This window comes from Rhipicephalus microplus, chromosome 4, assembly GCF_043290135.1.
Source record: "Rhipicephalus microplus isolate Deutch F79 chromosome 4, USDA_Rmic, whole genome shotgun sequence".
In the NCBI taxonomy this organism is placed as follows: Eukaryota; Metazoa; Arthropoda; class Arachnida; order Ixodida; family Ixodidae; genus Rhipicephalus; species Rhipicephalus microplus.
This window is the reverse complement of record NC_134703.1, coordinates 199,550,028-199,565,634: the sequence shown is the minus strand read 5'-3', so window position 1 is coordinate 199,565,634 and position 15,607 is coordinate 199,550,028. Positions and strand designations below refer to the sequence as shown.

The 15,607-nt window shown below is 47.9% G+C and overlaps 1 protein-coding gene across 6 annotated transcripts in view; it reads left to right on the top strand.

The window, feature by feature from the left end:
- The window catches only part of LOC119172534 (B-cell lymphoma 3 protein homolog), a 141,098-nt gene that overhangs the window by 93,364 nt on the left and 32,127 nt on the right, over nucleotides 1-15,607 (top strand). For 4 of the 6 annotated variants that reach the window (XM_037423680.2, XM_075893918.1, XM_075893923.1 and 1 more), the window contains one exon: nucleotides 5,405-5,561. The exons of 1 other annotated variant lie outside the window; for it this stretch is intronic. In XM_037423680.2, the coding sequence (XP_037279577.1) occupies nucleotides 5,405-5,561 (157 nt within the window). Of the gene's footprint in view, nucleotides 1-5,404; nucleotides 5,562-15,607 lie in introns of those variants that run through there. One more of the 6 variants, XM_075893919.1, reaches the window with a different exon arrangement.

Below are 15,607 nucleotides of genomic sequence, written 5' to 3'. Positions count from 1 at the left end.
ACAAAATTTCTTACAAGTGTTTAGCGGATACCACACTTCTCAGAAAAATGACGAAGAATAGCATAGCAAATGCCGGCTACCACCCTAACATTTTTATTATTAATGCCATAGTGGGTATCAAGCAAGTGTGCTTGCAGCAGTTACGCAATGAGTGTTTAGAAAAGGTTCTGAAAGGATGCTCTTCTAACTTTCGCTGTGACTGTGCTGCGCCTTTCGTGCAGGCCTGGCATTTCTTATAACTTGATGGCAGCATTCGGAAAAGAAAAAAAAGAAGACAAGGATGGCAGTAACGGTGCTCAAAACAAAGGCAGGGGGGTGTGTTCGGTTCCAAGAACAGCCTAGCGCAGACTGGTGCACATGATTGCTCATCGAGTGCATGCTCGTATTCTCGGTCATTGGGCCGCTGTACTTCGCGCCTGTCAACTCGGCGGTAGACATTGGCGTGCTCAGGTGAAAAAAAATACATGGGCCGCTATGTATAACTAAAAAAAGTCTCAATTGCACCGCAAGGGTGAAGCCGTGAATCCAATATCAGCAAACAGTAATGTTATACGAAGTGAGGCTGGCAGCTAACTTTTTCGTTTCCGATGTCACTGATGTAAGTTGAATGACCCTCCCACATGAGCAGCATACGCATCGAAGAAATTTGAGAGCGACGAAGAAGAAGAGAATGTTTAGTGAAATCAAACACGCTCATTGACATGAATGCTCGGCTTTGCGTCTTTTTGATTTGGCACTTTTAGACGTCGAAGAGCAGTTTTTTCACAGTCACTTCAGGGCAAGCAACACTTTTACACAGTCACTTCGCGATGAGAGGACAGAACGTAGCATTGGATGCACGAGCTGCCCGCTGATAGCTGCCGAGATAGTGTGCGAGCCAGCGATCGTGACCGTGCCCTTAGAAGCAAAGTTCATTGTTGTTGCTCGAGTGACACCCCCCTCCTCCCTTGTTCTTTTTTTTTTCCTGCTCTTCCGACAAGGCTGAGGCGCTTCCTTTCTGCTTCGACTACAGGCTTCCCGGGAGGGGGTTTCGGATGTTATCGTGCATGCTGTCCTAGCGCCAGAGAGGGACTGGATCGTTTCATTTCTGCTTCAACTTTGTTCGTCGCCTTAGTCTGAGCTTTTCCCGGCAGAAAGAGCATACGGTGCGCAGGGGTATGTTATCAGTTTTTAATTTATATGGGCGTGATGGCAATGGCAGAAGCCTGCAGGGAGTGTTCATGTAATTTCTATTACAATAATGAGGCTATCACACAATTTAGCTGAGTGTTGGAAACGTGTAGCGAGGAACAAATGTATCTTCACAATTGAAAAAATTGAATTGCTGCACAAACTTGAAGAAAAAAACAAGAGAGACAGGAAAGAGCGCAGCTTTAAAGACAGGAAAGAGACAGGAAAGAGCGCAGTGCTGCGCAGGAAAGAGCGCAGCACTGCGCTCTTTCCTGTCTCTCTTGTTTTTTTCTTCAAGTTTGTGCAGCAATTCAATTTTTTCAAGTATGAACCAACTAGTCTGCAAAAAAGTATTGCTGTATCTTCACAAGTGCTTTGAATGGGGCTACATCTGCTCTGAATGTTCATACTGCTCTAAACTTACTTGAAAAGGTCCATCTGGCTGCTTCAAGCCTGCTCCAAAACGTCTTTCTGGCTGCTCTAAGCCTGCCACAAAAAGCACTTTTATGTGCTCCCAGAACTCCTCCCAAACTCATGTACCCTGTTCCACCCCTGCGCGTAATGGACGAAAAGTGCAAGAGATTGTTTAACAGTATTTATTTTCGTGTGTTTGCTAAACCCTTTATGTGCAGCAGCAAATCAAAATCAGTTGGAAGCAGTGCTTGTGTGTGCCTCACGCCGTCCCTGTCTTCTTGCTCTGTAATCTTGCTAAAATGCTACCCAACCAGCCCACTGACAAGCATTAACTATTAATAAACAGGTTTTGTGCATGTGGGTGCTTAAAATGCTCTTTGGGAGCCTGAAAATAATCATTGTAATTTCACTGTTCTTGTTGTCTTCTAAATGACCCAACTGAAAGGGCCTCTAACTATATGCATTGAAAGAAAATAAGTTATTTCGCTGTCACATTTTGTCTTCATGTCCCAACTAAAGGCTATGGCATTATGTTAATAAAGTGAAGCTTTGGACTAGTTGAGCATTATGAAGTACAAACAGTGCAAATTCAACACTGGCACACAAGAAGAGACACAGACAAGCGTTATCTGTGTCTCTGCTTGTGTCCCGGTGTTAAATTTGTGCTGTTTGTACCTCATAACACACTATCTTGTTGAATCTTATATAGTGAACTAGAACCAACATCCAAGTGGCACGAATGGAGGAGCATTGCAATGCAGCAGCTCCTTGCTGAAAGGGGCATGGCTTCACCTTTTCCTAGCACTCCGATGCTTGGGCTCTTCTTGGGCTGCTGCCATCGCGCCACTATGTATTGCTTAGTGTCTATCCCTGCCCGGATTGTTTATGAGTGTTGAGGTGACATGAGTTGAGGTCTGAAAAAAGGTAGTTGCCCTGTAGTAGAAGCCTCTATAGCGAACTCTGAAAAAATATAATTAAAAAATTCTCTTTCACTGTAGATGCCGTATAGACAATGCTACAGGTGTACATCCTCACTTGAAAGCGTAGAAAGCATGCATTTTTATTTAGCAATGTCTGCCGTAGTTTTAAGCCTGTGAAGTCGGAAGGGCTGTCTGGTTTGCTTACTCATGAATTTTTGCATGGTTTCCCAATAAACTACAGCGAAAATAATCTTGGGTGTGTTCATCGTGAAGGTGCTTTTGAAGCCTGTCAAAGTGGATTGTATGCACATTCTCTATAATAAACGTGTATTAGACACTTTCAGTTGGCCATCTGCAACTGCTATGGGGACGCTGCCTGCAAGCCATATTGGGAATGGCAGGCTGTGTTCACATAACTGTAGTGGACGCTCAGCTAAATCGGTCTAGTAATGTGCCACACCAGCACAACAATGCGATAAAACGCACACAAGCGCATGCAGCACCAGCAGTGGTAGTGTTGCTGCCACTAGGAAAAGTTGCAGCGGCACTACCTGAATTTTTCTGCACCGGATGTCATGCTTGAACTCTCCCGTTCATGTCACCAGGATGGTGGTTGTATTTCACTATACAAAACCCTATGGCATCCCAGGTGTGCTTGCCGTCTTCAGCAGTTTCATTTTTATAAAAGCAAAATACTAAAAACCCTAGGCAATGTGCTTTTGTTTTGCATACTGAAACAGACCTAGATGGTAATAACTACTGCTGAGCCCCTGCACCATTTATAGGGCTTTTGTAGTTTAGGGAAGCATATTGTCACGATGAGTCACAAGTACTGGGGGATATATTGAACGACCGGGTAGCTAGCTCTAGGACGATGCGTCAGTCGTGGCTGGCTCTCGAGCCGAGAAGAGACACGCAAATCTTCTTTCTTTCCTCCAGATGGTAGAGCCGCTCTTGCAGTCGACCCACTACGTGTGGGTGGCATTATCCCCCTTTCGAAAAGAAAAAAAAAAGTCCCAAAAGGGGGAAAGAAAAGTACATAGCACCACCACGATGTTAAGACATAGGCACGTGGAAAAAAAGAAATTGGAAATTCGGATAAAGTAAAAATAGAAATGAACGAGCGTGCCAATATAGGAAAAATCAGTAAACGAAGAAGCAAGTTCACAAAAATAAATAAATAACACAAAGAACGCTGTACGGCAAGAAAAAAGTTATGAACAACGCGCAATAAATGGTTTCATGCGCAACACATGAACGACATCCGACCTCGGTCGTGTCCTACTCCGTGCCTGCGATGTTGAGTCCGGTACCACTTCGTAGTTCACGTCACTGACGCGACGTAACACTTTATAAGGGCCAAAGTACCGTCTCAGTAACTTTTCACTAAGGCCACGGCGGTGGACGGGCGTCCACACCCAAACTTGGTCTCCGGGGTTGTAAAATACTTCACTGTGGCGGATGTTATAGCGCCGTGCGTCTGCCTGCTGTTGCTGGCCGATGTGTAGTCGCGCGAGCTGCCGGGCTTCCTCGGCACGCTCTGCGAATTCATTGGCGTCAGTTGCCAACTCGTCTTCGTCTTGACACGGTAGCATAGAGTCCAGCATGGTCTGCACTTCGCGGCCGTAGAGAAGCCGAAATGGCGTGAATCGCGTGGTCTCTTGCACGGCGGTATTATACGCGAAGGTCACGTAAGGAGTCATTGCTGGTCCCAGCGGCGGCGAAAATGTCAGCAATGGACATGCCACTGACTTGCCTGTCGTATTGGTTTGATCGCTGCTGTAGCATTTTTTCCGTTGTCACGGCTTCAGACAAGAACTCTGCGACCGTCTTCGGAGGGCTTCGCACGAGGCCGGCGAAAAGCTGGTCCTTGACACCACGCATCAAGTGACGCAACTTCTTGTCCTCTGTCATTCTTGAATCTGCCCGTCGGAAGAGACGCGTCATGTCTTCGACGTACGCGGTCACAGTTTCGTTTGGCGACTGGACGCGGGCAAGAATAGCTCGTTCAGCTCTTTCTTGGCGGTCAGCGCTGGCATATGTCTGCAGAAGTCTACGAGAGAATTCTGGCCACGTCGTCAGCTGCTCCTCTCGATTTTGATACCACGTGCGAGCCCCGTCTTCGAGATAGAAGTAGACACGACCCAGTTTCGCCGCGTCGTCCCACTGATTCAAGTTGGCTACGCGCTCGAAGTCCGCCAACCAGTCCTCAACGTCTTCGCTCTCCGTACCATGGAACGTCGTCGGTGCCCGTGGACTTTCCAACGTATATCGGTTCGACGACGTGCTTCCCGTGCCGGTTGGCAAGGTTTGTGTCGAAGTGCTGGTCATGTTTGTTGACGTGGTGGGAGCAGTATCGTTGACTTCCGGAGGTAATCCCCTGATTCGGCGGCTCGTCCGATGCACGGGAGTATTGATTGGAACTGGACTCGTATTACGGCTTCCTGGGGGGGTCTGCAGCATCCGTGAGACTACCCAGCACCTCCACCAGTTTGTCACGATGAGTCACAAGTACTGGGGGGTATATTGAACGACCGGGTAGCTAGCTCTAGGACGATGCGTCAGTCGTGGCTGGCTCTCGAGCCGAGAAGAGACACGCAAATCTTCTTTCTTTCCTCCGGATGGTAGAGCCGCTCTTGCAGTCGACCCACTACGTGTGGGTGGCAATATCATAGCTCTGCAATTTATTCTAAAAATGTAAGTTTTTTGTTTTTTTTTGCTACATGAAGAAATCAAGAAGCAGAAAATATGTGCTTTTCGTCATTGAGGACTCTCACTGCCTCCACTGGTTTGGCAAATCTTCATGCCAATGTGTTGCTAAAGAATGAACAAGAAATGGTGGCATGTATTTAATTGTAGGTGCTGCTGTTGAATCTACAGAATGCACTTTGGTCTCCCAGGTCTGCGCCTGCCTTCGAGGTCAGCTGTCAACAACCTTGCCGACCTTCTTGATCACTTCGGCCTGTCCAAGTATGTACCCATGTTGGAGGCTCAGGGCATTGACCTTGACCAGTTCCTGACGTTTGGCGATGCTGAACTTGAGCAGGCAGGCATTCGGTAAGTGGGCTCGCTCATTCTGAGCTGTATTGTCAGTTGAAAGGAATGCTGTGAAGGACAAGGTCATGCCAGTTTTCATTCCAAATCTCTGTTCACTCGACAGTCAATTTGCATTCATCTGGTCCCACAAATGTATTTCAGAAGTGCTGAAAGTGGTAAATTCAGCTGTCAGACAAATCCTCAAAGGAGACACGTACTAGTCTTTTCAAAATAATTGTTGGTTTAAAAACAATATTTGCTTTTCTGGGACATCTATCTAACCAGAAGCATAGGCGTGCACACGGTTCCTTCATGGAGGTGAGGGGGAGGTTCTTCAAACGATTTTCTCTCCATATTGTTTCATTCGGGGCTGACACCTACTATTCGTGATCTGATAATGCTTGCCGACTTTGTTCCCTCCCAATATTATTATTCTCCAGTCTCATGGTTCGGTTCTGCAGTCGCTACCTATCCTAAGTACACATATTTTTTTTCCACTTGCAATGCCTTGTTAGCTTTTGCGAGGTGCTGTTCTCTCCCGAGACTGTTACACATTATTTTAGTTTTCAACATATTGTTACGGTGAGATGCCTTTATTTACAGGAGATGATGAATGTGAGAGTCCAGGGATCTGGCCGATCACCGCTCGTGCCAACCTCGTTCTCCTCTCCTTCCACGCGCCCCCTCAGTATCCTAGCAATTCCCCCTTTGCAGACGATGCCCACCGGGCGAGTTAGGCTTCATTGCGATGATGATAGCGTTTTAGACGGGCAACATGAACAACATTGGTCTTGCTTGAGGGGCGGCCAGTTGACAACAGCTGAGATATCACGTACTAGACATCGCTGAGACATTCCAGGACAACAAACGGACCTGTGTAATTGGCCAGAAACTTTTGGCAGAGGTCGCGCTTGCGAAGCGGCGCCCAAAGCCACAAAGCCACCAAATCTCCTTTCTCAAACAATACGTGCCGGTGACTTCTGTCGTAATGATTCTTGGAGCATTTCTGCGAGACGAAAGTTCGAAGGCAGGCGATGCGCCGGGCCTCTTCTGCGCGGCAAATGATTTCGGCGAGGGTAGGTTGATCAGTCTCGGATAAAAGAAGGATAGTGTCAAGAGCTGTGCGGGGCTGGCGTGCATAGAGCAGATGAGATGGACTGTATCTCGCTTCATGCTGTGCAGTGTTGTAGGCGAAAGTTATAAATGGCAAAATTGTGTCCCATGTTTTGTGTCCAGAATCAACATACATGGAAATAATGTTGGCGAGAGTCCTATTAGTTTGTTCCGTCAAACCATTAGCCTGCGGGTGATACGGGATAGTGTGACGAAAATGGCACGAAGCAAGACAAAGGAGGTCTTCAACTGCATCGGCATCAAATTGCCGCCCGCGATCGCTGATGATGACACTGGGGGATTCATGGCGTAATATAACGTGTGACAGCATGAACTGTGAAACTTGAGTGGCCGTTGCCGCAGGAATCGCCGCAGTTTCGGCGTAACATGTGAGGGGTCAACGGCCACAATAATCCATCGGTTGCCGTTCGTTGATCGCGGAAAAGGGCCGAGCAGGTCGACACCTACGACGTCAAATAATGAACTCGGGGGTGCTATGGGATGAAGTAGTCCGGCTGGCAGAGCTGTAGGACGCTTGTGGCATTGACATTGCTCACAGCTCGCAACGTATGCAGTCACACTTTTACGCGTCTTCGGCCAGAAGAAGCGTTCTTGCGTGCGATAAAATGTCCTAGAAAAATCCATATGGCCAGATATTGGGCCGTCGTGCATTGCTCGAAGCACGTGTTGTCGTAGACTTGTAGGCACAACTAGAAGTAGGCGAGGGCCTATGCCGGAATAATTCTTTTTGTAAAGAGCGCCATCTTTTACGACTAAACCACGTTGACCGTTCGTTCCGGAAATAAAGAAAGAAGCGAGACTGTTGTCATTGCGTTGCTCTGCTCGAAAAGTTGTTAGGTCAGAAAACGGAGTATCCACTACAGCCAAATATTCATCAAAGTTGTCAGCCTCACACTCGGTTGTCGAAAGGAGAAGTCGTGAAAGGCAATCGGCGTCGGCAAGACGACGACCGCTCTTGTAACAGACTTCAAAGTCGTGTTCTTGCAATCGTAACGCCCAACGAGCAAGACGACCAGATGGGTCCCATAGTCCAGTGAGCCAACATAAAGAATGGTGGTCCGTGACAATCGTGAATTGCCGTCCATAGATATAAGGGCGAAAATTGTGCACAGCGAATATGACCGCAAGACATTCCTGCTCTGTGACAGTATAGTTTCGCTCCGGTGAATTTAAACAGCGACTGGCATAGGCAACGACGTGTTCAGCAGCTCCATGACATTGGACCAAGACGGCGTCAATACCTACACCACTGGCATCGGTATGAACTTCTGTGGCAGCAGATAGGTCATAGTGGCGAAGTACAGGCCCTGATGTAAGAACAAACTTGAGTTGCGAAAAAGACGACTCGCATTCCGCTGACCACCGAAAAGGTGCGTTCTTGTTGAGTAGGGACGTCAAAGGGTAAGCGAGGTCGGCGAACCTGGGCACGAAGCGACGGAAGTACGAGCATAGGCCCAAAAAGCTTCGCCATTCTCGTACCGACTGAGGCTGTTTGAAGCTGCTGACTTCAGCGACTTTCTGGGGGTCAGGTCGAACGCCATGCTTGTCCACCAGGTGACCGAGAACGAGAGTCTCACGGCTGCCAAAGTGACACTTTTTAGAGTTCAGGGTGAGCTTAGCTCTCTCAAGGCAGGTGAGAACAATGTCTAGATGATGGTTGTGTTCATCGAATGTACGGCCAAAAATTATAATGTCATCCAGGTAGCAAAGACAAACTTCCCACTTTAGTCCACGTAACACAGAGTCCATGAAGCGCTCAAACGTGGCTGGAGCGTTGCATAGGCCAAACGGCATTACATTGAATTCAAATAGACCATCTGGGGTTATGAAGGCCGTTTTCTCTTTGTCATTCGGGTGCATAAGGATTTGCCAATAACAAGATCTCAAATCCTAGGAGGAGAAATACGATGCCGAATGTAAACAATCGATGACATCATCAATCCTGGGAAGCGGGTAGACATCCTTTTTAGTAACAGATTTGAGCCGTCTGTAATCCACGCAGAATCGCCATGTACCATCCTTCTTTCGAACAAAAATCACAGGGGCAGCCCAAGGGCTACACGACTCTTGGATGACCCTTTTCTTTAACATCTCCTCTACCTGTCGAGCAATGACCTTGCACTCCGCAGATGAGACACGGTATGGTTTCTGCCGGATAGGGTGAGCGGATCCTGTGTCAATCCCATGGGGAGTGTGCGACTCGGATACACTTATTTGCTCTTCATTCTGCGCAAAGTCAAATATAGTAGCGTGCTTCGCAAAGACTTCGACCAAAGCTTGACGTTTTTCTGATGATAGCGACTTGTTTACCATACTCAGAAAGTTGGCTTCTGTATGGTACGTTGCACGAATAGGATCTACTCTCTCGTCGTTTAAAGATGCAATAAAACTGGTCGCATTTTGTTCGAAGAGGGCGAGTCGCATCCTGCAGGGTAGCAAAACAGGTTCATTTGAATAGTTCGACACCCATAATGACGATCGCCTATCAATGATGGACAGAACACAATGTGGAACGAGCACATTTTTCTTGGCGCAATTGAGAGGAATGGGCTCCACAAGAACATCAAACTTTCCGGCGTCCGAGGCAGAAGCGTCAACGCGTACGGTCTTCATCGAGTTGGGCGGCAAGACAACACCCTCAATGACGGTGATAGATCCTTGACAGCACCTAGGATCGTCAGTAAATGCCGATAGCACAATCTCGCCAGCACCGCAATCTACAGTAGCCCCGCACTCGCGTAGAAAATCGATCCCCAAGATGATGTCAAGGGTGGAGCTGGTCAGGACAGCGAATTCAGCCTAGAAGACCTTGTCACCCAAAGTGACACTGACAACACACACACCGATCGGGCACAGTGTCTCCCCGCTCACTGCACGAAATGATTCACAACTGTCCCAGCGAAACATCACTTTATGTCTTAGCCGCAATTTGAAGTTTAGACTCATCACTGAAACAGCTGCTCCAGTATCTATCAAAGCCATCATAGCAAGTCCATCAATAAGCACGGGGACCCTATTTTGTGTCATAAAAACGGGCGGAGCATAGGCGGATGTAGTGAAGAATGTTCGGCGACCTCACCTCCATTGGCCGCACCACCTAGTTTCCCGGAGGCGGGGAGGTGACGCGTCGACCAGGAGATGGGGAACGGAACAGGCGTGTTGTAGGGGGCGTCAAGCTTCGCATGGAGGAAGGCGAGTCATTGCGTAAATTCCGGTGGAAATTGCGTCCTACATGTGTATCACTGTGGATCGTTTGCTGGAAGCCGTCCCCAACGTACGCGTCCCGCATTGAACGCATACCACCGCGCCAGCGGTTTTGTCGAGAAAAAGCTAATGATCCCTCGTAGTAGTGCTGCTGGGGACGACGCCTTTGACCTTAGAATCGAGCCACATGTCCACGGAAACCGCAGTTATAGCACACAGGGGCCTCACGCACGTCGCCAAACCTTCCACGAGGCGCCATGTGCCCATGATCGTCCCACGAAGACACCATTGTAGGTGGTTGGCGGGAGGCGTTCTGGAAACCACGGCGATGATGTAGGTTGTCGGTTGGGGGCTCTGGTGCTCTTGATTGAGGCACATCATATAGCGTGGCATCAACGGCAGCACACATTGCGTCGTATGGCGGGGAGGTGTTGATAGCAGGTGCTCTCGGCGGGTTGACAGCATCACGTCGTCCAAGTTCTTCGCGTACGATTTGCCTGATCATTGAGGCAAGATCACAGGAGGATGTTGGAAAGACGTCGACACTTGCAACGGTTGTGACGTTGGCAAGTCTACCAAATTTGGGAGTGATGCGCCTAGCCTTCAGGGTCTCAAACGTGCGGTAGTGTTGTATTACGTCCGCTATAGACGCCAACGTGTCCTTGCCGATGAGGAAATTGTAGACATCCTCAGCAACCCCTTTGTGAAGATGCCCTACATTGTCATCTTCTTTCATGCGTGGGTCTACATACTTGCACAATTTCAGAGTCTCTTCAATGTATGTTGTGCATGTTTCACCGGGGACTTGAGCACGCTGCATCAAAGTTTGCTCAGCGCGCTTATTCTTTATCAATGGGTCCCCGAAGCAGCTCGCTATTTCTTTCTCAAACGCTTCCCAGGTCATTATTGTTTCTTCGTGGTTTTCAAACCACACCAACGCCGTCCCTTGAAGAAACAATCCTATATTGGACAACCGGGAGGCCGCATCCCAACAATTGTATTTACTTACACGATTGAAGTGTTTCAGCCATTCGTCGACGTCTTCTCCGACCCTCCCAGAGAAGCTTCGTGGTGCTATATGTCGGGGCCACGTAGCGCCAGACAAAGAGTGCGTGGAGTCGCCATCAGCAATTGGATCCATAGAGAGCGGTGGTAGACCAGCCAGTCGGTGGCTTCGGCGTAGTTCTTGAGGTAGCGCTTCCGTGATCGTTGCCTGGGATCGCTCTGCTGTACCCAGCACCTTCCACCAATATTGTTACGGCGAGATGCCTTTATTTACAGGAGATGATGAATGCGAGAGTCCAGGGGTCTGGCCGATCACCGCTCGTGCCAACCTCGTTCTCCTCTTCTTCCGCGCCCCCTCAGTATCGTAGCAATATTAATCTTCAAGTCTACTGTTCTGCCTTGTTCAATTTATAATTTGCCATTAATTTGTCATAGTTGGTCATTTATGCCTCGAGTTACTCGTCAATGCAGTGTCATCAGTGAACCATAGGTAACTAAGGTATTCTTTTCATTAACTCGTGTACCAAATAGTTGCCATTCCAGGGCCCCGAAAATTTTCCTAAAGAATGTACTGAATCAAATTGTGGAAAATGTGTGTCCCTGCCTTACATGCTTCGTTATTAAAATTCTGTCACTTTCTTTGTGAAGGATTATGGTGGCTGTCCTGCTTACAGGAGGTTTTCAGAGGCCTGAAATGGGAACAGTTGGGTATAAGAGGTAATGGTGAGTACCTTAGTAACCTGCGCTTTGCCGGTGACATTGCTTTGCTGAGTAACTCAGGGGACGAATTGCAACTCATGATACGGAGTTAGACAAGAAGGGCACTTCAAGTTGTAAAAGACTATGTCTACTTAGGGCAGGTAATAACCGCGGAGCCGAACAACGAGATTGAAGTAAGTAGAAGAATAAGAATGGAGTAGAGCACATTTTGCAAGCACTCTCAAATCATGATAGGTAGATTGCCACTATCCCTCAAGAGGAAGGTATATAACAGCTGCATCTTGCCGGTACACTGCTACGAAGATGAACCTGGAAACTTACAAAGAGGGTTAAGCTTAAATTGAGGACGACACAGCGAGCAATGGAAAGAAAATTGGTAGGTGTAACCTTAAGAGACAAGAAGAGAGCAGAGTGGATTAGGGAACAAAGGGGGTTAAGGATATCATAGTTGAAATCAAGAAGAGGAAATGGGCATAGGCCAGGCATGTAGCGCGTAGACAGGATAACCGCTGGTCATTAAGGGTAACTAAGTGGAGTCCCAGAGAAGGCAAGTGGGTTAGGGGGAGACAGAAGGTTAGGTGGGCAGATTAAGAAGTTTGCGGGTATAAATTGGCAGCAGCAAGCACAGGACCGAGTTGAGTGGCGGAACTTGGAAGAGGCCTTTGTCCTGCAGTGGACAGTCAGGCTGATGATGATGATTATCATGATGGTGGCTGTAGATTTCTCTCGGTATTATATTATATTGCTGCGTAGCTATCGCATGAAGGGTGAACCATTCTGTGATCAGAAGACAATGAAGAGGACTAATTTGCTCGCTCTGTGTGCTGCGCTTCGATTTTATCGGTGTAAATACACTGCCATGTAGTCACGTCCCGTCTCATTTTACAAAACATATTTGTGGTGAAGGTGCTGGGTAGCGTCAGTAGAGGGTTTCCAGGCGTCGTTGGTATTGCAGCTTCACCTACATAAGCTGTAATATCTAGTTTTCCTGCTGCGATTGTTTAGAAAAGCTCGGCGAGGAAAAGTGCTGAGGCGGCGGAGAGCGGGATTGGCGGCGTAGCGGCGACGTGGAGCGGGAGTAGCGGCGACTGGAAGAAGGGGCGTCAGTGGGAAGAGGCTCGTGAGGAGGCGGCGAGTAAAAGTGGGACGGTGTACCGGCTGGATGTTCAGAAGTGGTAAGGCGCATTTAAGTAGGGTACCTCTGACGTGGTAGGTTAGACCAGCGGCGACAGCAATTACGAGAAATATGTCCAGGCTGATGACAGGAAAAGCAGATTGGCTGGTCGTCAGGGGTTCGCCATTGCGTAGGGTTCCGGAAGGGCAATGATGGAGGAGATCTGCGAGCGTTACCTGAGGGGTATGGGCGTACTTCAGGGTGAGTCACGGGACACGCTGACGGAAGACCGAGATTAGCGAACTTCTGCCTTACCACAGCTTGAATTAAGGCTACCGATGGGTGTGATGGGTCAGTGGCTTGTGTTGTACAAACAGGCTGTTGAATGGGAGCTGGACAGGCAGCTTCAAGCTCCCGACGAATAATTCGGGTGACGTGGTCATAAGTGGGTGGTTGGCGAGCGGCTTCACACGATGAAGTTGCGGCCGTGTTGGGCAGTCGTGTTAATCTCTGTGTGATACGGCGGCTCTTGGCGTGTTCGAACCGCCGGCAGTCTTTGATGATTTCGTCGATGATGGTGATGTTAGTGTATACAAGCAGGTTGAAGGCATCGTCGGCGATGCCTTTAAGCACATTCGATACCTTCTCAGGCTCGGGCATGTGTTCGTCAACCTGGCGGCAAAAGGCAATGACATCGTGAATATACGCGACGTAGGATTCGGTAGACATCTGTGCCTGAGGAGCCAACTGATTTTGCGCAGTCATCTGTCGTGCAGTGGTGTTCCCAAAAAGGTCACGGATCTTCTCCTTGAAAGTGTCCCAGCTGGTAGTGTCGGCTTTGTGCGTCCCGAACCACACCTGCAGAGGGCCATCAAGGTAAAAAAGCACGTTGGCAAGCATCAGTGTTGGGTCCCACCTATAACTGGCGCTGATTCGTTCATGCATGTTGAACGCTTTGTCAATGTGGTAATTTCGAAGTGCCTGCATTACTGCTGAGATTTTGACCGAATCATATGTTTCCTCATAGTCCATGTAGAATATATCTCCTTCAGGCACCAATTATGATCTATTGCCTGCAAATGCATTAAATTTGCATGGCATGATTCCAAGGCACTCAGTACTACATGTCAAGAAAGAAATGAAGGAGTGTTGTTTTGGGTGAGTTTTAGTAATTAGTGGTAATTATTTGTAATGAAGCATTATTCTGCTACTAGTCAGCTTAAATACTTGCACAAAATTATTAAAATATTAGGCTCAGAATGCTTGCAAAGTTTGTTTTTGGTTGTGTTCATTTCAAGCAGAGGAGAAAAACTTGTTCTTGACCTTGGTCCTTTTTTGCTCCATGTAGAACAACTGTTGAACATGGTAGTGCCTCCATCAAAGTGATTCTGTGCTGCAATATATGTACAGCACAATGATATTGAATGAATGCTAGTGTAGTTCACTCAGGAAGTCTGCAGGAACATACACGTTACTTTTCAAATAGCTTGAAGAAACACACGGTGTGTGATGCACTTTCAATGTCGATGTGTAAAGTGTGCACATTGTTGATGGGTACACACTGCCACTAAAGAGGGTATACTTGGGTTGGCTATACTATTCTGTGCACCTTTTTATCAGCTCATTTATAGTGCGAACGTAGTCCAAGGGTGGAAGTGTTGCGCCATTCTGCGCCAATCTGACCTGCTGCGCCTAAACGGCAATTTGCGTGTGTATCGCCAAGTTTAGCCGAGTTTTGTCATCAACCGACAACCGAGCAACATGCGTGGGCTACACAAAAGGCACAACCGCGTCCATATCAAATTAGTTCGGTGACGTCGTATTTCGGTTCATGCATAAATCTTGTTAATGTGTTTGTGTGCATACCTCATTATGCGACTCTGTATGTGTTTTAACAGCAAAGCTGTTAGTCAAACCATATAAACTGAAAAAAAAAATCAGTTTCACCGGTAAAGTGACGACTGCAATAGCAAAACTTTGTTATGGTAATGGTAATGCTGCACGCCCTTTCTATTTTTGCTACCGCACCATTACGCGTGTAACGCTGCCTTGCGCGATCCGCTCCCGAATGAATGGGAACAATCTAGGTAATTCTAGGACCTTCCGATGAGATTACACGCACAACGCGTACATTAGAGTTTGTTCTGGAACTTACGTAGTCGCTAGCGATAACACAGGAATCTTTGATGGCACATGTATAAATGCCTACGCACTTTGCTGCTTGGCAGATTATCGGCGGCCGACGCTCTGGTTTGCAGCTATCAGTCTGCAGCTTGTATTGCTTGTAGAGTGACGTTTTGTATTCTGGCACAGGTTCTCCCAAATAAGGATCACTCATGAAAACAGCGGTAGCTGCCTTCGTCAACCTCACGACCCCGTGGCAATACGAAGGTTGAAAGCTAATACTTTTCAATCCGATGAAGCGACACGGCAAAACCGCTGGTGTAAGAAAGGATTACGGCCACTCCAGGGAGAAATGCTCTTATCGCACAATCTCTTTCCGTTGAGAGGGCACCACGTAGAACGGTTTACGAGCTGCACGCGGATGCTTGCCGATAGCAAGCGCGCCAGCGTATCACAATCACGCCCTTAGAATCAAAGTTCATTGCTGCTGCCCCTCCCCCCTTTCCACCACGTATATTTTTATGCTTGTTCAAGACGGGCGGCGTGTTTTCTTTCTGCTTGAGCATTCGACAACAAGTCTAACACACGGTGGGATAGTATCGCGTGCGCCCTCCAAAGGATGGAGATCGGCTGCCTCGTTTAATCTCTGCTAGAGCAGCGGTCACCAACCCAGTTTGTGCAATTTCAGGCGCGGGTAGAAAGTATGTACAGGGAATGTTACCAACTTGTAGTTTACCCAGAACATGGCGGTGATGGTGAACACCCG